The 27,794-nt window shown below is 39.6% G+C and overlaps 1 protein-coding gene across 2 annotated transcripts; it reads right to left on the bottom strand.

Moving 5' to 3' along the window:
* Positions 1–1,851: 1,851 nt before the first annotated feature.
* MMAA (methylmalonic aciduria (cobalamin deficiency) cblA type) lies at positions 1,852–7,816 on the bottom strand. Of its 2 annotated transcripts, none has more exons than XM_010576003.1 (7): positions 7,759–7,816; positions 6,589–7,063; positions 5,390–5,512; positions 3,836–4,006; positions 3,452–3,537; positions 2,712–2,861; positions 1,852–2,251 (listed from the first exon to the last, which is right to left on the bottom strand). In XM_010576003.1, exons 2-7 carry the CDS (start codon positions 7,037–7,039, stop codon positions 1,964–1,966), a joined length of 1,269 nt encoding a protein of 422 aa, XP_010574305.1. In that variant the 5' UTR covers positions 7,040–7,063; positions 7,759–7,816; the 3' UTR covers positions 1,852–1,963. The 2 variants fall into 2 exon arrangements, with proteins under 2 accessions (XP_010574305.1, XP_010574312.1); XM_010576010.1 differs by lacking the exon at positions 7,759–7,816 and adding an exon at positions 7,383–7,469.
* Between the last annotated feature and the right edge of the window lie 19,978 nt (positions 7,817–27,794).

Below are 27,794 nucleotides of genomic sequence, written 5' to 3'. Positions count from 1 at the left end.
AGTCACCATGCTTCTGCCACCCCCTACATTCCTTCAGCTACTTCTATGTAACTGACTGCAGCAATCCTCAATTACTCATTTGGGATGCAAATTTTAAGAAATAGGAATAAGGGGGTCAGAGCGCTGAAGTCCTGGCAATTTATGTGGTGGAAACCACTAATACCAGCTATACCAGTGCAAAATTTCTTAACAAAGAAATGCCTCAGCTGTATGTCCCACGAAACACCACAATGCTCTTTGTTAGTATTTCACTGCAAATATATACGGGGATCATTGGTTTTAATTACAAAGTACTTTTACTTTGCCTTGCAGTTTGCATTTTAATTTCTGGTCATACTTCGTATTTTTAGAGTAAAAATATATGGACAATTACACAGACACCATCATACAATGGGAAAAATAACTGAAATGCTAGCATCAAGGATGGAGGTTTCTTCTGCATTAATTTGTGCCACTTTGAGAAACCCAAGGAAACAAAATCCTCAGCATTTTCAACAATCATTCATCTTTTCTGATAGTTGACAAATTATACCTATGCAGGAATCAAAATTGTGAAGCACAGAGTTTTAACAGGAAAAAGCTGGGGATGCAATATAACAATGGAGAGGAGAGGGAGAGGGACAGGGGAGAAAAATTACTCCTGGGGGAAAAATAGAGAAGGAAGAAAGAAAGAGGATCTAAGTAGACCAATTCATTGCTACCCTGGAATTGTCTCAAAAATTCAGACTTGGGTTGCCAGAACTCAAGCGCTGTGTGAAAAACATACTTCTTAGGAAGCCAAACAGGTGAAACTGAGCTAAAATAAAAATTAAAGACACCCTACCTTTCATGTATGTGTCCAGAAAATCAAACTATAAAAATCATCACTTCCAATGTTGGGTTTTTTCAAAGTCAATCCCTATAAGGAATAATAGACTCACAAAATCTCCTATTTTACTAGTTTTCTGTTAGGCCTCCAGAAATCAGCGTTTTTTCACTTTATCCTTCATTTTTAGTAGGTACCAGATGAGCTCTGGTTTCTGGATCATGGCTTAGGAAAATGCTTCCTCCAGATTTGTTCTCAATTGGGGAAAAAAAAAAAAAAAAAAGTACTTTTGGTTGTAAGCAGTCATGTCTGCTACAAGAGAGGGGAAAAAAAAGCCCCAAACCCAAACACAACTGGGCATTTTGTCTGAACCCCCCAAAAATTAAGTCAGATCAGAAAACCTCAGACCATTGTTACTAGAGATCAAATATTCTAGTATGAAGACATTTGTTGCTGAAGCATCATGGGTGACATTTGTTCCACCTGATGTCTGCGTTTTAAAAAAGTCTAACTAAATTTTGCTTTTGCATTAAAACATCTATTTAGAAATTGGGATGGTTAAAATACCATTCTCCTAGTGTACAGTGTATAATAACTAACTAGAGCTTCCAAACAGGGACCAAACACCACTATATTCTATTTATATGCATACAATTTATTTAAAACTAAGACTGTGGTCAGTTGCTGCCAGGGGTCCCAATGTTCTTGCTGTTGCTCAAGCTGAGGAAAGAAAAAGCAATCCATGCTGGCAACAGCCGATGCTATATTAGAATGGAAAGCTGCAGTGTCAACTGCTCTAAGATGGTCCCATAACTGCAATAAAACTCTGCACCACCACAAACCTTCCTCTCCCACCCTCCCAAAACCAGTCACATTTTGACACGGGCATACATTTTTGATCAACAGATCTATGGCGTGTACAATTAGAAGACTGAGAAATGTACTTTTTCCAATATAGTCTGTAGTAATCTCTGAGTGTTTGGATTTGTCATGATCTTCACATATACAGAACCCTACAGTATTTTTTTTGCAGAGTGCTGGATAGGTATTCTATTAATGTCCGTTGTAGCAAAACATTTGAATCCATACATAGAAAAAGTGTATTTAATGTTCATGTTCACATAAAGCACTTAAGAAGAACAGAGTAGAATATAATGCTTAGAGACCATCTTTGAATGCTTTCAGTAGCAGGTCGGCTGCCAGTCCAGGAGACAAGACACCACTAAGAACTTTTTCTTCTAGAAGTGGAATCTTATCCTTGACTGCCAAGTGACTCCGGAAATGTTCCAACATATTTTCTTGGATGAGATTCCACATCCACACTTTCTGCTGTTTCCGTCGTTTGGCAATCAACTCACCACTTGTGAGCATGAGGTCACGAAATTCTGTCATTTTATCCCACATATCTGAGATACCTTCTCCAGTTTTGGCAGAGATGCGCATTACCTGTTGGATTCAGAAGAATTTTTAAAGCCAAGTAACTGCTGGGCTTGAGGGTTTAATTACTGCATCAGGTAGATTGCATGAAAATTAAGAAATGCATAAGGCAAGCCTACTTCAATACACTCACTTCATGAAGCTCTAAGCAGTTTTATGCTGGGGGTTTGTTTTTTTTTTTTTAAAGATCTCAAAATCGGGATTCTACCAACTATAAGCGGACCCCGAGATCCACAGTATGTGGGATAAATAGGCATATCCAACTACTTGTATCATGACTGACAATCATTTTTAATGAGTCCTTTAGCTAAAAGGTACAGTGCTGCCATTTTACTTAAATGTCGCATTAATTACATATTCTGGTAGATACACTCTGGTAGCTACACTTGCACTCGTAATATTCCAGAAAGGAGGTATTTTACCACACCCAACACCCCCCTCCCCCCAAATCATAGTGAAGTACACAAACCTTTGGTCTCCAAACCTTTGAACGTTTGCGAAGCAGCTTCATAGCACTAACATATTCAGCTTGTATTCTCCGTGCAGGCACAATTAAATCACCATCAGCTTTATTTATAGCAACTAGATCTGCCATCTCAATTATACCCCGTTTGATACCCTAAATGGAACATGGAGAGAAATCATGAATACCCAGAAGGACTGTGACATGCTGATTTATCACAAAAAGCAGGTCAAAATGCTTTGTTAGTTTCTGGGGACTCTTACTGACTTTTTTGTGTGTGTATGTGCTAGTCAGGCAAGAGTAGTACCAACGGCCTCTGTCATTACTAGTTACTACTCTACTTTGACACAAGAACACTAAATATGGGTATCAGTTTACATGATAACCTATTTCATGTGTAGAGACTTCAAGTTTATCCAAAACATGACCAAGTTTGCAAACCTATTTATATTGATTTCTGTTTTCCTATAATACAAAGCCACTCCCCAAAATTATATGTAACTAGTAAACAAGCCAAAGTAAGTCAGAGAGTATCAGAATTTCACATCCTAATACTTTCAAAATCGGGGAGGGATATCAGATCCTAACTGGGCAATAAATTGATAAGACTCTGAAAAGACTTCAATAGTAGCAGCATAATTTACAAAACACTATTGATACAGACTCTCTGCACAGATACTATATCTTCGATTTAAGTTTCTCTTCCTAGTCCTAGGTAATACTTAATAAGAGAAACTGAAAAATACCTGTAATTCATCTCCACCCGCAGGTGGTAGCAGTAATATAAACATATCAACCATATCAGCCACAGCAAATTCTGACTGTCCCACACCTACAAAATTAAATCCAGAGTTCACCACTTATTGCAAACTTTCAGTCACATTAATCACAGTAATTATGACAGATCCCAGTATTGCACCATGAACAAATCCCACTAACAAAGACAACAGGAAACACAACAGTTTTTACAAAACATACAAGACTAGAAAACTGACAGAACAGGCATTCATTTTCAACCAGTCACCATGCATGAAAGCATGAGCAAAATCAAGGATGAAAGTATGCAACTAGCAACACACCTTATTCAGGTATCACAACAGGATAATTAAAAGAAAACCCTAAGCACATACCTACTGTTTCCACAAGAACAACATCGTAGCCTCCTCCTTCACACAGCAGAATGGCTTCATTTGTGGTCCTTGTTACACCTCCCAGTGTCCCTCTGGTTGGAGATGGTCTGATGTATGCATTCATGTCCCTCGACAACTCAGTCATCCGTGTTTTATCACCCAATAGAGAACCTTAAACATTTAATGTTAAATTATTTCCAAAGTGCAGAACAGCCAAACTTCCCCTCTCCCCACCCCCAATAAATGAGTGAGAAAAGACTGATCTCTTGGATGAAGTCAGTCAGATAAGAATATCCCAGTAATAGCTGCTCAAGACTTTGCTGAGGACTAGGAAGTTACTGCCTGGTTCTTCTGCCCATGAGAAGCTGGAAAGGCCTGATAAGCAGACCTTACTGCTATCAAATACAAAGAATTCGTTCTAGGTCAGAATGAATTTCACAATTCCTGAATGGCTTTTTGAGGCCTATACACAGCAGGCCACACAATTAAATCTTTGTTGTTTCTGTCCAAAGGGACGAATCTCTGCCTTATGATTCTGATATGTCTTGATGGTGGATTTTTTTGTTGTTGTTTTTGAGAAAGCTGACATGCATCCCTGCCTTCCTTCTATTCATACAAACTTTAAATCGGATTTGGTGAGATCTATATGCATGATGTACATTCCAAAAAATGAGAGATGCTCAATTCTTTTAACTTTTCTTAATGTACACATTCAAGAATATAGTCTACCTTAGTTCTGGGTCATTGCAATGCTGAAGTTTTTTTTCTTTTTACATAGTTACACATTGCAGCATCTTCTCTAACAGCATAGAAGCTGGAAAAAGGAGTAATGTTCCCTGTCAGCTGCCCATTAGAAAAAGATCAAAATCAAAGTTCTATTATTTATGTCAGAGACACCATTAATCAAGCATGGTCAGCCTATAATTTCCCTACAATTTTTGATTTGAGAGTGACAGATTACAGCCACACAACTTTGAAGAATTTCAAATTTAGAAAAAAAAAATAAATAATCATGCTACAAGTCAGACAAATGGTCAATGATACTACATCAGGGGACCCTGAAACCAGTACAGTCAACAGAAATCCAAAAATTCCTATTGAGAAGAACTAATGAATGTTCTAAAATCCAACCTGATCTACATGCTTGGATTGCAGCATCACCTAAATAGTTTTAAATTAGCATATGCTTCCTGCCCAGTGATCAGCATTACCACTATTGAAACTTAAGCAGAAATGAATGCCCCTCTACTCTTTCATTCACAGGGAAATAAAGAAATAACTAGAGAAAGAAAACCACAGCAACCTAAAGTTTCAGACAAAAAAGTTGTAAGGCAACATTCAAACACTGGAAAAGAGGAAACCTGACAAAATTAGGACGGCGATACGTATTTCCCAAATTCATATCACAGGAGGAAAAAATGAAAACATGATACAACATTTATTCTTAGCATTTTACTTTTATAGGCCCCAGATTTTCCTCCATTTGGCCCAAAGAGATACTCCTATAGTTGATAAGGTATTAGAAACCTGACTCAAACTTTAATTCACACTCACCACCACTTGTACTAGAGGAAGGGTCTACAGCCAACACAGACACTTTGTATTTTCTTTCTGTAAGCATTTTCCCAAAGCATTCTATGAAAGTTGATTTCCCAGCACCAGGAGGACCAGACAATCCTAAATAATCATATTAAGAAAAAACAATTTTGTTAAATAAATAACACGTTACGTGAATACTATCAGCATCTAAGTTGATAACAATTCACACTTTAACACCATATCACAACAAAGGCAAATGAAAGCTATGCCACAACTGACATAGCCAACCAAGCAGTCGTAATTAACTTGAAATACACTACCTTGGTTCACCCAACACAGCAGCGCTCACTTCACCACCCCTCATCCTACCCACACCAACATAACATTGGGTTTATCCAGCCCCATTTCCTCCTCTCCAAATAAGTTTATTTATACTGACTTATCCTTCAGAACTTTAAAAATATCATGTCCTAAATCTAGATTTTTCAGGTTTACTAACTATTTATAAAAGAAACACTCTAAAAGCAAAAGCCCTTACCTTGAAGAGCTGTTAGTTAAAAAATGAGGCAATTTACTTGCACATCAAAGCATGTAAACGAAGATTAGCACCACATATTTCTCACTCCTGTGCACAAGTTCTTGTTCTTACTACTTTTGTACACACACGAGAGACAACAGCTGGGCATGACATACTTTAGTAGTCCATCTCTTTTCAAGGGAAAAATATTTTACAGTTTCCCAAGAGAACCAGTCTCCTCAGCTGAAAAGCAGGCTGCTTTAAAGTAGGGCCATAGATCAGGAAAGTACATGGTTTTCCTTTGGCAGACTGAAGAAGGGATTCAGGAAGTATTCAAGAAAACACCTTCTTCGGGATAAAACCAGGTCTGCTTAACTACATCCTTCCCTATCCAAGTGTAGAGAATAGCTGTATCAATCTGCAAACTGCCTAACATTTTGGTTTATAATAGTTATTAAAAAAACCCAAGTAACAGCCCCCCAAGAAGCAACAATAATTTCTAGAGCTTTTTCAAAAGCCTCTTCCAGCTCAAGCCATAACCTTACTGGACAAAGAAGTGATCCAGATTGGTTACAAACCACAAGAAACCAATGATCCAAGACTACCGACCGTGATGCTTAAAGAACAATAGCGACAACGAAAGGTGAGGACTGTAATTCCATCAAAGCAGCTACTGGACAGACATAAAAGGACTAACCCACTCTAAAGGCAAGTGGTTTTCCTTGATTTAACTTTTCTTGTTCCCTGTGGTAGGATAATACCTTCTGAAGGAGCACCTGGGCTATTTTCTTCTTCCTACTCTGAGTTGATTCTACAAGTGTAATAGCTTCTGCTAAACAGGCTCTATGACCCTGAATTAGTCCGCTGTAAAGTCTGTCTACCAGTCTTTGTTCTTTGTCAGAAAGTCCCTCTATCTGCTGGTCAGGGGCTGCTTGCTGGCACAGCTCTCTCCTCAAACCATTTGAAGAACAAATCCATTTTGTACGATAGGGATGCACTGGTGTAAGAGATTCAATGCATGGGAAATCTGCTCTGGAAGTAAAGTGAAAGTTTGTGAGGCAAGTTCTTCTAGAGAAATAACAATGAGGGAACCTCAGCAGCAAAGAGGGGATCTTCATCTTGCTTGGAATTAAAAGTAGCAAAGACATCAGTTCACTTCCATTTGCAGACACCTTAAAGAGAAAGAAAAATATTTTTACTTCCTTCAAAGCGCTTATAAGGACTCAAATGAAACCTACGTATGCAGGCAATCATCATCTTTTATTTTATCCATACCTACTGTTTTTAAAAAAAAAAAGATGGTTCCTGTTTCCCATTGAAAGAACGATAAAAGCAGCTATGGAATCTTCCATAGGATAGCATCTCTTTATTATCATCCGAAACAAACAAGTATTTTATTTTTATAAATAAGCAGATAAATAAAAAGCACTTTTAAATAAGACAGCCTCCAAGAGCACACACGGCACCCTAAAAAACCAGGAACAAACCAACCCTTACGCTTACTGAAATTGTTGTATATTCTACTTCCACGGCTATAAGATTTTTTTAAAACTAGTACTCAGGATGAGCTTTTTACACCTTATTTCCGGGGGGGGGGGGGGGGGGGGGGGGCGCAGCCAAGATACAAGAACATTTAGAAATAAGCTCGAGAAGCAGAAACCTCCCAGAGGACCAACACAAAGCAGCAGCACCAGGCGCAGCCACCGCGCTCTCTGGGCCTGCTCTGACCCGCACCTCTAAAAGCCTCACAGATCCACCCGGGCCGACCCTTGTTCACAAAAGCCGCCCTTGCAGCTGCTTTCCGAACCCTCTGGGGAGAGGCTCACCCCCCCCCCCCCCGGGACCCCGGAAAGCCCCAGGCCCGCACCCGCTCGATCTCTCCTCAGCCCGGCGGGTAGTGGTGAGGAACGGCCTGCGCTCCCCCGCCTCCCCGCCGCCGGGAAGTGACGCCCTCACGCTGAGCCGGAACCCGCGTCCGGCCACGGGGCACAGGGCCCACCCCGCCGCGGCCGTCCCCGGCCGCCCAGCCGGAGGCCTGCGCCGCGCATGCGCCGCCAAGCACCGCCCACCCCCCACCCCGCAGGGGGAGGGGCCTGGGTGGAGGGCGTGGCCGTTGCCGTTGGCGTCCCGCAGAATCGGGGCTGGGGGGGCGGGGGGGGGTGGCTCTGATCGAGTGCGGTCGATAGGCTCACGATATGCGCGCGATATGCTCATTTCTGGTCATTTCATGAGAACACAAGCTTCCGCGTTGATGCAATAACCGTTTGCTGGCCCTGCCCTTCCTTGTGAGGAAGGGCACTGCAAACCCTCATTTCACTCCTGGTCCGAAATCTCAAAAATGTCACTTCGACTTTGTGCACGACCACTTACTATTCCCCGATTTCGTTTCAGACAGCAGGAAGGGAGAAGAAAGGCTTAAACCCCCAAACGTGTTTATTAAATCGTATTTCTTTTCATTTTGCAAAGTTAAACCTGATTTTTAAAATTTGCTCTCACAGAATGGGGTTTTTTTTTCAACTGTTACTATTTCTCTAGTCATCTTACCCTCCCTTTTCTGCACTGCTTCTTGCTAAAGTACATGCATTTATTTCCAATAAACAGAAACTGGCACAATGCGCGGGCCGAGGCGCTACTAGTGCCGTACGATCACCCTAGCGCTGTTCTAGAATGCAGTAGACTTGGTCCCAGTGCAACTGATGGACTGTGTAAAATAACAAAAGTTTTGTTCTTAACTGCCAAATGCACAATTTAATCTCATTTCTATTATTCCGGTCCACAAGATTATCATAGACAGAGAACTGAACAATCTTCAGAGTTGATAAAACATGCAATTTCATGTCCCCATCAGCATGTGATGAAACCACAGCAGAAAGAGACAAGAATTCCCATTTCAAAATAGCCTTGTGTGGTCTTTCTATTTAACCAGTTCTTTATTCATCAGAGTTAGCACGTATCACTACCATCTCTTCCTGAAGTTTTCTAAGGCTCTGTTTCAAGGGCTGTGCTTAAACCCAGGTAGCACATACCCGCTATTATTTTAGTAACGGCAGCAACAACAAAAAAGCCATTCTGCTGTGGTTTCATCACAGATGATTGATCCTGTGTTTTCTTCCACTTTGTCTGCATTCATCATGAATACTTTTATCATTGACCTTGTTGCAAGAACTAGATGAATGGGTACACAAAATTGCACGTTTTGTCAACACTGAAGAGGAGAGTGGATTGTTCAGTTCTCTGTCTGTGACAATCTTGTGGACTAGAATAATAGGAATGAGATTAAAGTGTGCATTCAGCAGTAAAGAACAAAACTTCTGCTATTTTACACAGTTCATCAGTTGCACTGCCAATCTGCTATGACCATGAACAAGCATGTATGTGTTTTGGAGTAGTCTTCCCACAAGAACCGTTTTAAAGACCTTGCACACTGATGAGGTGTGGAAATCCAAATTGCTCAAGTCACCTCTTTTTTTCCCTTTCCTCTCAACTCTGTTATTCAGCAAGATTGCTTTTCTCCAGACAGAGACTATAGTCCCCAAAGGTCAGATATAACAGGTAGATTTCCTATTGCATTGTCAATTATATGCACCTCTTCTTTCAGTATTCTGGAATAGAGATTACACAGGGCTCCTAAAACTGTGTGCTCTTCTACCACCTCTATGTTACTCTAACCTCATCCAAAATAGGCAAAATACTTCCTTAGAAGCTGGACCATATCTAGAGTCTCCCTAATCTACATTCTGTCATATTATACAGTGCTCTTATGTTTCCCCTATCGTCTTTTAACATATGTGACCAAACATGTTTTTTTTGGTCTTTATTACACACAGATCAATGAATTTTGGTCAGACTCACTGTTTTTGTGCTTTCTGATCTCCAACATAGGCAGTTCTCTTGGTTCATGTGTTCCTTTACCCGGTCATTATTAACTCACTTAACATCCTAGCTGAGGTATTCAGGAGGGTAGTTCAGTAGCTTTCCACATCAGCCTCATTGTTTCTCTCTCTTTTCTTAAAAAAAAAAAAATAAAAAAATAAAAAATTTTTTTTTGGGGGGGGGTGTTTGTGTGGGTTTTTTAATTCCAAATTTAAGTCATCTTCCTTTTTGTGTTCTCTCTGCTTCTTTTCCCCAGGGGTGTCAGAAGAATAAAAATGTGCATCCCATAGTTATTCCATCACAGTCTGCAAACTTGTCCAATACTTAAGGAAAATTATCTGTTCTAACCTCCTTGCTGCAAATCTAGCCCAGATGTTAAAGAAAACGGTACTGCTGGTTACTCATGAAATGGCAGTCTTCCTTCTGAGCCAATACTAAATCAAACACCCTGTAAAGTGTTATAAAGTATTGTGCCATGGAGTAAGGGTGTAGGGAGGCACAAATCTTCAGACAAAACATGCAACTGAATCCCAATCATTATCAAAGAATAGAAGAAGAGCCTTCTGTAACTTTTCACAGCAGAAACTGTATTACCATTAGCATCTTTGCCAAATTCCACCATGCAAATTTACATTCCGTCTAACTGGCTTCCCCTTGCAGTTTTAGTTGGATTCGTTCGTTCTTCCTTTCTCAGGCAGCACTCTAATTTCCCTGGTCTGTTCACCCCCTCTTTAAGAAGTCCCGAAGTAATCTTTGTGCACATTATTATCGCAACGATGACATTTAATATATTCATAGACATAACTATAAGCAATGTGCTGCAAAGGCAAATACAAAACTAACAATCTCTATGATCTAAATGAAATTGCAACAGGACAAATAATTGATGAAATTAAATAAACAGCATCACCTTGAAATTCACCAGCTTTTCCCTTAACATATAAAGATGTACTTGTGTTAGGAACTCTCTGTTGGACCCTCCCGCTGTACATTAAAAGATCTGGCATGCCTACAGTCACTGCTGGTTATGGTTACAGAATTATGAAATTCTCATCACATACAAGAAGAAATTATGATTTCTTAGAGATGAAATTTTATTTCATCAGTTCTTTCTCCCCCTGTGAGGATGGGAAGGGTGTTTAAGAAGGCTCTGCCATGCTCCCAAATCCCTTTCACCACTATGCCTTATTGCAAAATGAACTTCTCATTCAGGAATACAAATTCAGTGGCAATTCCTACACTGAGTACTCACATTGCACTTGCAGTGTAGCACCTGGTTGTCTTCACACTCTGCCTTCCTCTAATATTTCTCCTTTCTCCATGTAATAGTCCACCCTGCTCATTGCAAATGCATGTTCTTGGCTACTATGATTGCAACTAGACTAGTGGTTTTATTGCTATTACAAGCAGTCCAAGAAAAAAAACCAGATATACCTTAAACTGCATTAGAAATTTTGGCTGACATAACACAGATCAAAGTTCAGCATCAAAACTCTATCAGGGTCCATCCTGCAAACACTACCTACCTGTCCTCCAGCGCCCAGGAACCAGCATCACAGCACTTCCCCTTTTGTGGCTATGAACCAGACCTATTGCTTCCCAATGCACAAGAGAAATGAGGGGTCTCCTCCACTGCAACCTACAACAGCTGACTGGAGCAACAAACAAGTGGCAATTTATGGTGAGTGTTAAATCCTACCCGCATATCAGGTCTAGCCAAGTTACAGAATAACTACAGTCCCTGCCACAGTACAAACTGAAACTATAGTGGTGACTGAATGACCATTTGTCCTTTATTTCAGAGGACACCACTCAATTCATTTCAGTTTTCACACAAGCAGAGAAGACTGAACCAGTCTCCTCTTTGCAGCACAACACTAAGCAAGGTAACTGCTGATTACAGCCTTATTTTCAGGAAAGAGCACTAGCGTTTTAAAAAGAACAGTCTGAGCACTTTAGACTAAATATTCTTCTGCCTCATCTTAAAAGATAATTGGACACCTGAAATAAAAACAATAGCAAGTATAATCACAGCTGAAAGTTTGCCTGTTCAAATGCAACATGAGTCCAGGCCTCAGGTTTTGCATTTGTGACTCAGGCAAGGAAGCAGCACAAAAGCAGCAAATCTCCCCAAAGGCTCATTAACAGCTACACAAACAGGTGTTTGCTGCATATGGGCATTCAAAGGTTTTACTACAAAGGCCAGGACAGAGCAGCAAATCAGATCCCTGGCTAGGTCTGGAGACAAAAGCCTTACCGCAGCTTTCCAGGTTCAGCATCCTACAAAGAGGGGACGATTCCAACAGCTGATCAGAGTCACTGTACTTGTGCTGGTGAAGGAGCCATAAGATTGTCAGAGCTGAAAGAGCTGTCTGAGAACCTGGGAAAAGAAATTTGCTCTTTGAGCTTTGGCTGAGACCTACAAGAGAGTATCTGAAGAAAAAGGAGGAAAAATTCATCTTGCACAACTATGGTTTATATTTGTGTAATGTTTTTATAAACAAGGGAGCTGAAGTTTCTTCACAAAACCTTATAGCAGTGACTTCAACATTCTCATGTTGATACGAACTGAGCTATGATTGCACATTAGTGAGAAATGACATAACCATTACAGGAAAGTTTTCTACTGCTTATGCACAAGTTTTTTAATTGTTCATGATGAACTGCCTGATATAAAATGACATATAAAGGGGACAGATAAAATATTTTCTTATAAAAGTAATTCTCTTTTCTGTAAAATGTTCACGTTTCTTAGAAAATAAAAATAAAATTACTATATGGGAAAAAAACCCCAAACATTATTCATATAGACTTCTGGTTGTAAAAGCAAGTTAAATAATGTTCTCCAAGACTGATTTGTTGTTAGAATTATAAACCTGGAAGGGCAAGTCACTTGCCAGTAAAATACTAATTTTTTTCTTTCAATTAAGAAAGTATTTAAAAGCGTGGCTTAAAGAGTATGTACTTCTCCATGGCCACCAATGACTCATGATAGTAAAATATTTCTCATGTAGTTCATCACTGCACAGCTGAAATCATTAATTGCCTCCTCCTGATTATTTTCAATACAGCAACGAAACTATAGTAAGCATATTAGTAAATGTAAGAAGTATAATACAATCTGACACCAGACTTTGACAAGGTACCCTCATTCCCAGCTACTTTTTAAGGAAAGGCTTGATTGGCTGCAATTTTTAAATTCTGTAGGAGCTGACAAAGACAGGAAGTGGAGGACTGACACTTTCAAATGACTAAATACAATCCTCCTTCCCCCCACCCCAGTGCACTAAAGAGTTATTAGGTTGGTATGAAATTAGCACAATCTTATACACCAAAAAACGAATACCTTAGTTCACAAAGTGAAGCATACGTTGGGGCAAGGAATTAATGATGAATGCGTAACTCGGTTTACCATTGTAGGCAACTTGAACATTAAGAGTAAAGACATAATCTTTTACGCACTTAAGTGTTTTTCCCTTCATCTCCAACAGCATTGGTGCTCAGAGTTTTTTGTCTTAACATCCCTATGCTGAGTGCTTCACAAGCAGGTGAAAACCACAATTGGCGGAAATGAGATAGTAGGTAGAACTGTCCATAGGAACATAATGTTGTAGCAAAACATATCAAGACACATTTTCAGTTCCAGGATGACACTTACAGCCAAGATGAAGAGGAAGACCGAGCCCATGATAAATCTGATAACCGGGATTCAAGATTGAGATATAGGAAAACCTAAGTGTTTCCAATTCGGACCAAACCCATGGTATGAACAGGGAAGCCTGTTTCCTGCAGTCCACCTAAGCATCTTAAACATGAGGCTATCGTTTATCACGCAGGAAGCTTTTGTTTCTCTCGTATGTATGTACGTGCATAAATGTTGTGTTTGCATGCTTACTCTCGAACATGCCCACAAAAGCAAGACTTTGGTGGTCTTATAACGCAAAATTGATTAGTGATGGAAATGTCCCATTTTTCCAGGCAGCTGTAGCAGATGGGAATGAAAAAGGACAAAGAAAGAGTCCGCTAAGATTCAATGTTATATGATCAACCCATCCAGAAACGTAGTAACACAACATTGTAAAAGGCTGGCAAACTAACTTAGAAAAGCCTTGTTAAAAAACATGTTGGACCATACTGTGTATTGTTGCTTTATACCACAAAATAAACACCTTTATGGTAGTACACCCTACATTTACAAAGCTTACGCTAATGCTACAAAATATTGTGCCATAGAATTAAAATGAAAGAAGAATCTTTAAATAAGACAAAAAGGCAAGTAAAAAAAACTCCAAACAAACAAAAAAGTTATGATTGTAACTGATGCAGCTGCATGTGGAAAATTAGCATACAGAATATGAAAAGCAGCAAAATATTTATTTCTAGCACCAGGTAATAGGAGTCTGGAAGGGACATTGGGAATCTTTCTGTCCAGAAGTAGGTATTTTTATCTAATCGCTTTCCAAATTAGGCCTATGTTTAGAAAAGAATTCTATGTTCCAACAGCAACCCCATCTCAATACATCATTATATGTTGCAAGAAGCAAAGATGTTCCACCAGGACGTTTTCATCCCCTGCCAGCAGTAGCAATTAAGCATTTACTTGTTCTCCAGAAACTAGTGTTTTAGCTTTAGCACACAGAAATAAAATTGAAAGATAATTCGTGTGACTCTCGCCTTCAGGATCACTTACTCCTTTTGGCCAGAAGGGGAAGCTAGCGCTATGTATTTTTGTCACACAACTCGGATGTATTCTGGACAGAGAGGAATTCAGTATTGCTTCCTCAACACAATCGTAAATCTACCCTGTTCGGCCATGGCAGACTTTTAACAACCTGAGGAACTTAAACACATTGAACATTTACTCAGAGTGCATTCAGTAGGCTTCAGAACATAAAATAAAAAAGTCACACCTCTGCCAGCATGAATTCCATCTTGTTTGGGGGGGTTTTTTTTTTGGTTACTCACAGAAGACTAGCAGCAAGTGGCTGTAACCCTATTTAGGAGTCCTTTACAGCGAGTTTCTGACTTTCCAGCAGAATTTTGCTGTTGCCCTCTCTGTGGTCACTGCAGTAAGCCAGGGATCTCTGTGTAACATAGGGCTTACATAAGAATATCATCTTATTTCCCACCTAAACCAGAAACAAAATACAAAGCATAAATTTTAACCAGTCATTCTCTTTCTGTGTTAAGACACCCTATTCAGAGTATCAGTATGGGAAACAAACTGGAAACTTCATATGAAAGGTATGAAGAGTTGCCTTTTTGCATAAATCAATGTTAAAGGACTAATGAAGAAGAGAAATATGCAGTATTCACCTCAGATGACTGAGAGTCATCAGCATCCTTCATTCTTTTCAGACCAGACTAAACTGTATTTATTTGATGTTTTGCAATTTTAGTAGAGAAGGAGACAGACTGAAAAGACTGAGGTTTTTCTTTCTGATCAGCTATTCTATTACAGCTTCTCAGCAGTAAACAAACGGCTGCTTATTTGATTAAAGGTAATCTATCAGCCACAGTAGATGGCCTTTCTCACAGTGCTGTGGAAAGAAACACCAGCAGTCAGATGCCAAAAGCTGTACCTAGTTCTTTCCAAATTTTCTAGTTTTGTATCTATCTATGTCTCCCTTATCTGGCCTGGGCTCAGACCTTCTGCCAACAGCTACACCAATTTCCAGGAGTGCCCCAACTCTCAACTCTCTGCTCAGCTAGAGGCAGACTATTCAAATAGTCAACAGATGAAACATTACAAAATGAACAGAGGAACACCCAAATACAAGGTTGTGTTATATATATATATACACACACACCCACACACCCCATTCTTTTTCTTCATTTGCCACTTGTTCCAGGAGAATATATTCTCAGTGCTATTTCCTTCTCATGTAACAAGACTGATATTAGAACATGATAAACAGATGCTGAGTACTTCAATGAGGATGTCAGTCACCAATAGCGGAGGTCTGACAGAAGGCCTTACATGTCCATTACATCTTAAAAATGACCTAAAATGATGATAAGCAAAAATTAGTAGTGTTGCATTAAAAGTATTCAAGAAGGCCTGCTTTGTTGAAGTGTCTCTTCCCCACCACCATCCCTTTCTGCTGGTGACTCTTTCTACCTACTTATTCTAAAAAAGAATGAGTGGAGACTCAAAGGATTAGAGCAGCAGAGTTACTTGGGGAATGAGAAGTTTCTGGAAGGGAAGGGATCTTGATTCTGTCTTCAAAAAAGCTTATTGTATTTTATACCAAACACTAGGCTATAAAGATCTTTTGCTCTGTTAAAGAGCAACATCTTTAACAAAAAAAACCAACAACCCACAAAACCAAAACCCAAACCAACCAAGACAAACAAACAAGAAAATCAGAGCCCAATTCAGAGCTCTCCGCTCTTACACCACATTTCAGAATCACGTCAATGACATTTCACCTCCTCTGTGCTACTGTTCAACTAAAGGAAAAGTAAGCAGTCATTCAAATCCTCACTTACTTTAGCTGGAAAAACAGCATTTCATGAGTTAAAGACTCATGATCTGTCCATCTAATTGTGGAAAGCACAAAAATTCTGATGTCATCTCCTTAGAGTGAATCCATTCTTATAACTAAGCCTATGACAAGAATAAAAATGGCATCAACAATCTGTTTTAATGACAGTTTATATCATTTCCAATTACAAAAGTAACATTTCTCCAAAGTCATTAGTGCCCTGCCATTATAGCTGTCACTGCTTCTCCAGTCTTGCTGCTCTGAGAGTAAAGACTCTGGGCAGGTTCCTGTTAGGAATATTGATAAGCTTCAGAAAAAACTCTTTTCCAGATGGTCTCGTATGAGGCATTCATACTCCAGCCGTTCCCAATGAAGGTTAAATGCTATTAGCAGAACATGCTCTCCAGCTGAAAGTGAGGTTTGTCACTAGGATAGCTTTGCAAATCACTAAATTTTTTAGCTGTAACTCATCTTCACTTTAACTACATAGGCATATGGAACAAGGAGAAGAGGGGGAAAATATTCTTGCCTGTTTTATATTAAATCAGTATGTCTCAATAGGCATGAAAATATGCCTATAAGTGACAAAGGGATCCTCAACATCAGCATCTGTGACAGAATTCAGTTCTTAAATGTTCAGACCAAACCCTAAACACTCAGTCACAGCACAGAGCAGGAAAGCATCCAAGAAAGCATCAAGGACACCTGTGCTATTCCCAATATGCATTTTTCTAACCTGTCATTAACAATCTCCAATCACCAATTCTCCAAAACCTATCCAGATAACTTGTTACAATATTTTACTATCTTTACTGATAGGAATTTCTCCCCCGTGCCCCTAGTATTAAACTAAATTTTATTCTCTGCAATTTAAGCCTGCTATTTCTTGTCCTATTCCCCATGAAGTAGAGAAAAGATACTGAACCCTTCCTCCTCAGAGCAGCTTTCTAAGCATGTTTCAAGACCTCCAGGTTTGTTGCAAAAATGTGAGTACAAGGCAAATTGGTCAACTAGAACTACTAAGGATGCTCTTTCCTATCTAGTCCCTATATTCACACAGTTGTTTATTCTTGTTGCAGTGTCGGATATCACATTTACACATTTACCCCTATTAAATAGCAAGCTAGTTTTTCAGCTACAAAGTTATCCATCTCAGTACCTCAAGGGCTTTAGGAGTCAACGCAAGTAGAAGGAAAGCTGGCCTTCTTAATTTCTCACCTTTCTGGTCTTTGCTACAATTAATTGAAAAAACGAACAAACAAACAAAAAAACCCAACCAAACCCAAACCCCCCCCCCCCCAAAAACCCAAACAACAAAACAACCACAAAGCTTTTCTCCCTTCTTCCCCTCCCAAATTTCTACTTACTTTTAACATCAGAAATTGTCCATGTTTTTTTCCTAGAAACCTGTGTGGCATGTGTTTTATCAACTTCAGATCAGAGACGCTAGAGAAACCTGCTAAAATTCACTAGTCAAAGCCCTTGTTCTACAGGACATGGTCATTCCAGTAGTCTAGGTAAAATCAACAGGGCAGACCACAAAGATAACTGCATGTTTAAACAGTTAAATCTGGTTTGGTTTTGTTAACATAGTATTAGATGCCAAGACAGGTGGTAGAAAAAGCTCCTTAACCATAAAATAGAAAATCCCCAGTCTCTTCAGTGAAGAGCAGAGACAGAGGCCACTGACCAGAATCTTCAAAGACTTCCAACTAAACAAGTACAACCCTGATCTGATGTTCATTAGCAAGCAGAGCAGAACTGTATCTGGAGGGAAAGGGAAAAACAAAAGCAACAACAACAGAAAACCAACACAAACAAAAAAACCCCTCATTTATATGTCACAAATCCATTCCTCTGATCTTTTCAATTAATTTTAAATCATATTTATTTACCATTGTATTTTAGAACAAAACTTTTCATAAAAACCAATAGCAATACAATGAGTATAGTGAGCTCTGATAGGCAGTTTCCTCACTTGATTCTCCCACCATGCACACAAACACTCCTAGATTACTTAATGATGACTGCAGTGTCTCAGAAGCTCATACAACAGAGCAGCATGTATTTTAGTGAAGGTTATTTTCTGAAAAGTTTATGGCTGGCCTTTCTGGAAGAAGACTACAAGTACAGACCTAATGCTAGTTATCTAACCACGTATTTTCTTAATTCATACATTCTAAATAACAAAGACCACATTTTAAAGTCTGACCTGTAAAAGAAAACTCTTTTTGTTAGTTGTGATCTATGAAAAAGGTGACAGCACGTGCATTTTTTCCACTGAAATAAGAAGAGAAGAAAAAAAATTTTGCCTCCCTTCACTTTAATGCAACTGTTGAAGGGTCCTCCCCACTCCCCCCCCTTTTTTTTTTAACCAGTGACTCTCAGACACTTGTTGGATAAATATTTCAACACTTACTTAAGAAAGAACAGTAAATACTTACAAGAAAAAACCCAACCCTTTTCTTCTAAGAGTTTTAGTTTCTAAAGGTATCAGAGAAAGAGAGTAAAAAAAGAAAAGGCAAGAACAAAAAAAGTTTCATCCAAGGGAACTATCTTTGCCAATTAGGCTTAATTGACCTTTTCTGAGGATTAATCTGGACATTCCCCATGATCAGTTTCCAGGTGACAAAATTTAAGATTTTGGCTCAATTTTCCATGCATGAGTCCTGGAATTAGGCCAACTTTTTCCTCCCCTTGTTGCTCATTCTTACAAGAGCCTTATGAAAGCATCACGAGATGATGACTGCATCAGGATTCCCAAGAAAATATGATGGAACCCTGTTGTATTTCTAGTGGGGTGACAATCATTACAGGCAAGCACAAGAGACAACATTTAGTATAAAATAAATACATACATAACTATAAAACAAAACCATTTCGCTAGACACTCATCCTAATAAAAAGGCTTAGAAACCACAGACTAGAAATGCTGCTGCAAAATGCAATTCTGAGATGTACTGAGAGAAGTGTTACAAGAAAAAAATGAAGTCATCGTTTTACTTTACTCAGCTCTCCATTCGATAGCTTAGAAGTATTGGTGAGGCCTCAAGTAGACAACAGCACTCAGTTTCAGGCACCTTACTAGAAGAGATGTAAGCAAACTGGAACCCAAAGGAAAACTTCACCAAGCACTAGAAAAATAGGGGAAGGAGTGGGAACATACCTTTCTTCCAGACATAAGGTGTTATGAAGGTGACAGCGATGGATTTGCTGCATCACCATCAAAAGCAAGCTAGGAAGTAATCAGTTTCATTTGTAGAAAGGCAAATTTAAACCAAATCGTAGAAGAAACTACAAAGGCAATTAAGAACTGGAACAAGGTACACAGGGAGACTGCAAAATACCTTCCATTTGAATTTTGCTTAATCCCTACACAAAGTCCTTCTGTCCATACCATATACCACCTGAAAGCATGCATGATGCAGCCAGCCCATTACCTGACTGGGATTTACTGTACTTCTGTATATGCATAACATGTACGAGGCTCAACTACGCTTCAGATGCAGCATTCCTAAAAGAATTTCTCTCAAACCTTTATGCACCCAAAGTGTTGCTTCAGTTTTTTTAAAGTATTTTCCCTCCTTCATAGCCCTCAGGCTTTTAGACTGATCTTTTTAGAAGCTGAAATTCATACTTCCTCTGAAGAACACAGTATCCATTCCACTGTGAGATCTCCCCCTTTTGCTGGGCCAGCTTTAGCCAGCAGGAAACTACATGGAGCAAGTCCCTCCAGATTTTTCCCTTTCCTTCCCCTAAGACATACAGAGGCAGAATTTGTTTGGGGGAGGTGGCAGGGAAGAAACTGAAGCAGATCCCTGTACTCCCCCTCCCAAAATATCAGGACTATAATTTCTCACCTCTTTTCATCGACCCTTCCAGGAAAAAAAACAAACCAAAACAACAAAAAAAACCAAACAAAAAATCCCCAAACCCACAAGAGAGCATCACTTAAGCACATTTGATGAGACAAAATAAATAAAGTGATGCACCCCAAGCTTGGTCCCATCACTAACATTGTGTATTTCCAAATCATTGTACCACATTAACATTACTTCCAACCTCACCTGGGTTTGATTCTACACACTATGCATGTTTCATTTTGTCAGACACCACAGTCTCTCAACTTTAGTTTCTCAACACTTAGTTCATTATCACTTTGAGAGGTGCTATGGCATATCTAAAGAGTATAAGCACCTACAGAGCAGAACAACTCCAGGACCACATGAAGACCTGGGCCCTGTGCAACTGCTGTGCCAGTTAGTAGTTACCATGTCCTATAAAAATGGGACCAAGGTCCATTTTTCAGGTACAGTAATTTCAGGTACTCTACTATTTTGATAGTCAGAGAAAACGCATACACAGCTCACAACAGATGCTGCTAGAGAACAGAAATAAGCAAAGTCAGCTCCTACAAACATCACAGACCCGTTTGTTTGGCTGTTATCCTCAGAGCTGCACTCCTTTGAAAAGCAACTAAAGGGTGCAACTGCCATGCACAACAAACCTATATTGAGCAAAATCACTATTTTCTATTCTTACCTGTGCCTCAAAAATAGGGTCTTATAGAATTTGCCTTCTCTAAAGAAAGGGAATTAAAAATTTAATTCCAATCACAGAATTTTTACTTTAGTAGTGAACCAGCAATGCCAGGTTAATCAAGTCAGACTTGCAGTCTGAAAGCTACACTCCCAGCAATCCACAAACAATAAACAGGATACTTGGAAACAAAGCAAAACAAAAAAAACAACAAAAAACCCCAAACACAACTGTTTGTTTTTCCAGATATACACTAAATAACTTCTTATGGTACCACATTAACTTGTTCTCTACTTTCTTTCATTAACCAGCCCTTTTACTATGCTCTCAAAAACCTCTGTAAGAGCTAAGAAAGGTTTTGGAAAAAGCGAGCAGGCTACAAGGAATGAGAGGTAGGAACTTCATGAAGAGGGTTCTGGTTCTGCTTTTGAAAAACCGAAACCAGAAACAGAAGACAATCCATAGATTATACATGTGAAAACATGGAAATTGAGAGTGCCTAATTGTTATATATGCCTAAAGAGGATATAATCAGTCTAGTGTTACATTACATAGTATTCTTTTTGAGGAAATTAAGCCAGCTTTTACTGACATAGTAGCCAGCACTTAAAAGTAGGTTGTATTCCATCTCTGACAACTTCCATCTTTAATAACGTATGCTAACTCTCTGGTTTTTACTACTTACTGTCATTAGAAAACTTTAGATGATCACAGAAACCCCAACCTTGCTTCTAGTGCTGCAGGTCCACCCCAGTTCCTATGTAAATAATAACCTTCGTGCAGGCTTTCACGCACAACTGCTGTATGTAAAATATTTGTGCCTTGGATCGATTTTAGAAAAAGACTTAAATGTGTAAGGCAACATCTGGTATCTATGCATTCATCCAGCATGTGGAAGCCAGTTACAACCATGTTTTCCAAACTTGCGTGGCACTGAAAGGTTACCATATGGAGACGACTAACTGTTATTTGGATTAGGCTTTCAGCCATGCTCAGTCCTCTACAAGGGCCATTTCCTGTTTATGTGACAGGCATGTCACATTTTTCAGGTATGCCATAAACAGTTGTAGAAATAATGAATTTTGACTGGGTTTCTTGTATACACCACCTGTGTGAGGCCATGGTGATTTCCAGTGCAAGGAGACACAGTTATGTTTTATAAAACAGAAGGGGTGACCAGAACATGGAGAAAAACAAAGGGAAGGCCACATACTCTGCATATGCTTTCATCCACCTTACTATTGAAGGAAAAAAAGTGCAAGAGCACCAAGACAACTCTGAAACAACACTGAAAATAACCACACACAACGAGATCACTCGCACCATGATCAGGCGATCCTTTCCCCCCACTCTAGTCCAATGTGATGTTCACATGCAAGACAGCCTCCATGCGTGTTCAGCTGTGAAGTTCCAGGTCTAACCAACATGTTTGGGATTGTTCCATGTAACAGCACAGATGTACCCCAGCCATCTACCCACAGCTGCTGCCACTCTTCCTGTACCGGCTCTCCACCGACTCCCCAGCTACATCAGTGTCACCACTGTTGCTCCTCTTGCTCCTCCCTGACAAGGCAGTCACCAGCTTGAGTTTGTTTCTTAGGGTGACTGGGACAGAGAAGGGAGGGAAATTAGACTAAGAACAGCTTTCAGTTTTCTTCATCTCCCTAATCAGTTTTGCTTATCATAAAAGCAACAACATACCCTTGTCCAACTGAAGTGGGGAGGGTGTTGCGGGGGAAATATCAGAGGCCACTACACTAAATCTATCTCTGAAAGAAGATCAGGAAATCAATTGCTGTTGTGTAGGCCTAACCCTAACAGCCCAGCCTGTAAAAAAACCAAAATAAAATAAAATAAAAATTAAAAATTCACCAAGTTCAGTGAACCCTCCCTTACCACTGTATGCACACCTTTTTTGTTTTGCTTCTGCTGCTTACTGACAATACGGATTAATCTGGGGCTTGTATGGTGCTAATAGATCCCACGAGCCAGAAAAGGCTCTTACTGAAAGTATGCTCTGCTGAATCAGGCTCCTCAAACTTGAGGTTCCCAACTCAAGGTAACTGCTTAAATTGCCACATGCCCATGCCAACATTAAGACATCCCAGTGCTTTTCTAGGAACCATTTTGAAGATGATCAATTAGATTGGATATTAGGAAAAATTTCTTTACTGAAAGGGTTGTCAGACATTGGAATAGGCTGCCCAGGGAAGTGGTTGAGTCACCATCCCTGAAGGTATTAAAAAAAGCACGTAGACAAGGCACTTCAGGACCTGGTTTAGTGGGCATGATTGACAGTTGGACTCGATGACCTTAAAGGTCTTTTCCAACTTAGACAATTCTGTGATTTCTAGGAAGTTTAATGTTTCAGTATTTTGATTATAAGAATGCAAATAGCTGCTTTCTATCAATGTAAGCTCATCAAATTCAAACTAAGCCCTATTGCTATATCTGATCAATATTGCTCCTGTGACTTGGGGAAACCACAGGAACACTTAAGGCAATGACCTGATACCTGAAAGACCAAAAGCAATACAGTGAGTCAGAAAACAGACTGGCCACAATGACTAGAACGTATTCTGAATTAGCGCCAAATCAATCGTTACCAATAGGGGTACAAAGAAACCCCACACCCAAATTAAAAGCTACCCCATGAAAGAGTATTTACAAAGCTACTCTCCTGGCACAAGATAAAAATCCAGCTCCTGGAACCCTAAGTCATCAGAGCATGCAGATCAAGGTAGCTTCTCTCTGTACTGCTTTAGAAAACAGCATGGACCCAGTCCAACAGACACAGGGATCAAGCTGTGTTTGAGAGGTCTGTAAAGTTTGTTTGTAGTCAAACCATTGCCCGAGTCATGTTCAAAACGAAGCCATGCTTGGATCCGGTTTTTAAATAGTGCTGTTGCCAGCACTATTGCCTATGGTGATTTTGACTCAAGGAGACTGGTCTACAAGCTTGAAGAAATATCTGATGGGACAGCAGCCATCTTCCAGTCTCCACATACATATCTGAAAACGCTCAGGATTGCCAATCCCAAAAGTATCAATAGAAGGCAGAAGTGAAGGGCTCAGAGATGAGACAGACCCTGCTCTCCTGCCAAGAACCAAGTGCTCGGGGAAAACATAAAGTCTTACTGCAGCACTACACACATCAAGCCTCATTCTCCTGCATGTACTAAGTTCGACTCAGTAATCTAAAGAACAGAAAACCAAGAAGTTCAAAGTCATCATGTAAGGAAGGGGAAGGGAAGGGGAAGTTAGGCATGCCATTTTTCTTCATATAAAAGAATGTTTTTACATATTACAGGGATACTGGGGCAAGAAAGAAGCTGCAATAGGATAATTAGAATATTCTTTACAAAGGCAAACTGTGCTGTTCCCACCGGGTCTAAGCAAGTGACCTATCCACTTAAACCAAACTCTTTGAGCCTGTTTGGCATGTGCAGAGCCCCCTCTGTAACACAATTATAGCTCATTTTACATTTACTACAATACAGAGTTGTAAGTGGCAGGTTTTTTATCACTGCTAATTCCTGTCTAGAATCTGAAGCACGTGAAGGTGCTCACTTCTTCAAAATTTACCTGCAGCAGCCTCTTCTGAGCTTTACAGATTTAAAGCCTCAGATGAGCTGGCAGGATCATGAAGAGATGAGACAGATTTTTGAACTCACACTTTAGCAGGAGGATGAAAAGGAGAAATTGCAAAGCAATTCCTAAGAGAAAACTAGGAATCTGCACCCTTTAGAATAAAAATTCTTACATTCCTGAAAGATGACCAAATCAAATTCCAGACTTTTGGACTGTTTGTAAAATTTGGGGGTTTTTTTTACATTACTTTCGATGACTTTGGCTGCACATGACAACTTAACATACACTGAAGATCCACATGCCATTTTTAAGTGTAAAGCATTTATCAGACCCAAGTAAAAATTATACCCATCTTGTCCATTCACTACAATAGACCTGCTTGTCTTTGTACCCACATCAAGCCCAGGGGATGCTTACATTATAAATCTTATTGGAGTTAATTTTGTATTTGCAACAGGCTTGATCAGGAGGCTGTCTCTCCATTGCAACTGCTTCATGAAAACCAATTCACCATGTACCCTGTCAGCCATCACTGTTGCAGCTGAAGAGATCATCATCTCCCACAGCTGGGATGAATGAAATAGGAGCCACCTTGTCCCAGAGAGGTTTCCCCCCTGAGCAAGTCACCAAGGCAAGTGGAGGGTTCAGGAGCTTCATGCTACAAACCACACGACTTATTTATTCTGGAGCCTGTTGGGAGAGAGAGATGATGAGAGCAAGGCTTGCTTGTGAAGCTGAAGGCAGCAGTCAAAGAACACCACTAAATACAAAGCCTGAGCACCCTGGCTGACAATTTCTGTCATTTCAGTCAGGTGCAAGCCAAGTGACATACTACCACAGAGAAGAGGGAAGGGAATCTTAATAACTGTAAAAACCTTTAAAACAATAAGCCCAAGCAAAAGTGAAATCCAGTAACATGAACCTGTCTCATTTCACTTTCCTCTTCCAAAAAGGATTTCAGATAGCAAGAGTTGAAAAAGTGGTGCCTGTGAAGTACGTGTATCTTTATGGGTGGCTTCCAGTGCCTACAGCAACCCATAATTCTTTACCTGCCTTTGGCAAGCATACTGTAGAGGGTTTTTTGTCTGACTGAAACATACAGCATCCAGCAGGTATGAGAAAAGACTCAGACAAAAAGCTATTTGCAAAGAGTTTAAAAAACTAAAGTCAGTCATCAAGAATATAGGAGGGGGACTTAGGGAACAGAGAAGAGAGAACTTCCCCTAAAAGGATAACATGACTAGGGTGTCTCTCTTCATTGAGCTGTTTAAGTCAAGGACAGAAGGGGACAGAGTAAAATAAGAGCCATTTTCCCTTCTCTCCCACACAGAATTACAAATATATTTGAAGAAAATGAACTGTGAGATGATGCCTGCAAAAAATATATTGCTCTACCATGACTGGTGATGGTAGAGTTATGTTGTATATTTAGGCACATGTCCAGAAAAAGGTGACTGCCAGTTCACAGTTATGAATCATGAATCTCAAGAGCAGAATAAGAGGCTACGGTGTGCTGAACAGAACAAACCAGCAGCAGTTAATAAAGAGACCATCAAAACACAGCTAACTTCCAAGATGTCAATCAAAGGTTTGATGTGTGGCAAGACAAAGGTAAAATCCAGGAGAAAGGCACTCCAAGAAAGGGCCATATAGATTTCAGATATCTCTGCGTTGATTTATTGTCTTCAAACAACAATAGTCACAGAACTACATTCTTTGAGGCTAGAAAAGACAACTGCAGTTGTGAAAACATAGCTACAGTAGCAAGAGAAGTTATCAAACTAGATAGCAATACCAGGTCAGTGAGCATTAGAAGATCAGGTCCATGATTCTGATACAAGGTATATTAAAACATGAATTATTTCTCTCCATACCTTCCTAAAACCACACAAGTAACCATGACTACCTCTCTTAGCTTTCATCAAGTCTTTTAAAGGTTCACCAGAGACTCTTAAATGGTTAAAAAGTCATCTCCACCTGGGGAGAATTATTTTCTTTCCAGCACTTAAAAGCCAAAGCACAGATTTCAAACACATTCAGCTCCATGGAAGTATTTGTCTCCACATACCTCTTCAGTTCCTCCTAACAGGGACCATCCTGGCTTTTCACCTTGAAGCAGTGTCTTCTGTGTTTAACTCTTGTTGTTCAGAAGACTAGACCCAGGAAACTATGGGGAAATAAAACCAAATAGGCAGCAGGGACTCACCTGGTTACAGACTTGACACTGTAGGCTCTCTCCAAGTTTCTAGCTCTCAGCATTCTCTGTTTTGTGAGAGGTCAGCAAGAAACTTTTTTCCTTCTGTCTTGTCCCGTGCCTTTTCCAGCTTTCTGACTCCAACTATCTGAAGTGGGGCAAATCAGTAAGAAAACTTCTCCAAGAGGCTCCAAAAAATCTTCACAAGAGCCTCACACTAGCAGTTGACTCCTCCATGGTAACTTCTGTCCTACTTCCTATTTTTCTGGCTATTAGTCTCAGGTGCTACTCCAATCCACTGAATTTATTAAATAAAGTGCAGCTGGGATGCTCTGTGCCATCACATGAAGGTACACTTTTTCCTTACATCTAATGCCTCCTCACCACAAACAAAAAGCTGGACAACAGATAAAAAAAAATATTATGTACACTGCACTTCAACAGTATCAACAGTATAGAAAAATTCACAATAGAAGAAACTTACAAAAACTGGTACCCTGCTGAAGTATTACCACTGAAAATTTCTGAGACACTGCAGAGCTAGTATTTTCTGATTTTAATCCCTGTTTAGGAAAAACAGAGAGGCATTACAGCCCAAACATACAAGACACTAACACTCAAATGCAGTTACAACATCAAACTGTCTTTTCTTACCGCAAAGCCATTTCAAAGTTTACCAAAACTTGCACAGTATCATCCAAATATGAAAACATCCAAACAGAAACACTCTTAAGACTTGCATGATGGATGGTTACAGCACTGATTAAAAAAAAAAAAAAAAAAAAGTCACTACCTCAGTGCTGCATTCCAACAAATGGAAGGAAACTAGTTGGGAACAGCTGGGAGTTAATGTAGCAGAGGCTGAAGATGGAAAAAGCAGAGACAGTGACTGAACAGCAAACAGCATTCTTTCTCTTTTTGGTCATCTTTAAATTTTACTTATTTTTAAGACTCGCATTTGTGCTATGATTGCTTCTTTATGAAAAATATATGTTAAACTGAATTTAAAAAAAAAAAAAAAAATCTGTTCTTGGAACTTACAAATACAAAAAAGTAAAACAGTCACTAACTAAGTTCTCCTAAATAGGGAACTTGAACATTATGGATTTTTTTTTCCCCTTGGCAGGGGAAGGTTTAGTCTTAAAAACATATACTCATACAAGTAATGGAATTAAGAGGGAAAAGAAGAAGATGGGATTGACTCATTCTCCAAAAAGG

The sequence above is a fragment of the Haliaeetus leucocephalus genome, unplaced genomic scaffold (assembly GCF_000737465.1).
Source record: "Haliaeetus leucocephalus isolate CR32 unplaced genomic scaffold, Haliaeetus_leucocephalus-4.0 Scaffold21, whole genome shotgun sequence".
Classification (NCBI taxonomy): Eukaryota; Metazoa; Chordata; class Aves; order Accipitriformes; family Accipitridae; genus Haliaeetus; species Haliaeetus leucocephalus.
The sequence above is the reverse complement of the archived record's forward strand: the minus strand, read 5'-3'. Positions and strand labels throughout refer to the sequence as shown.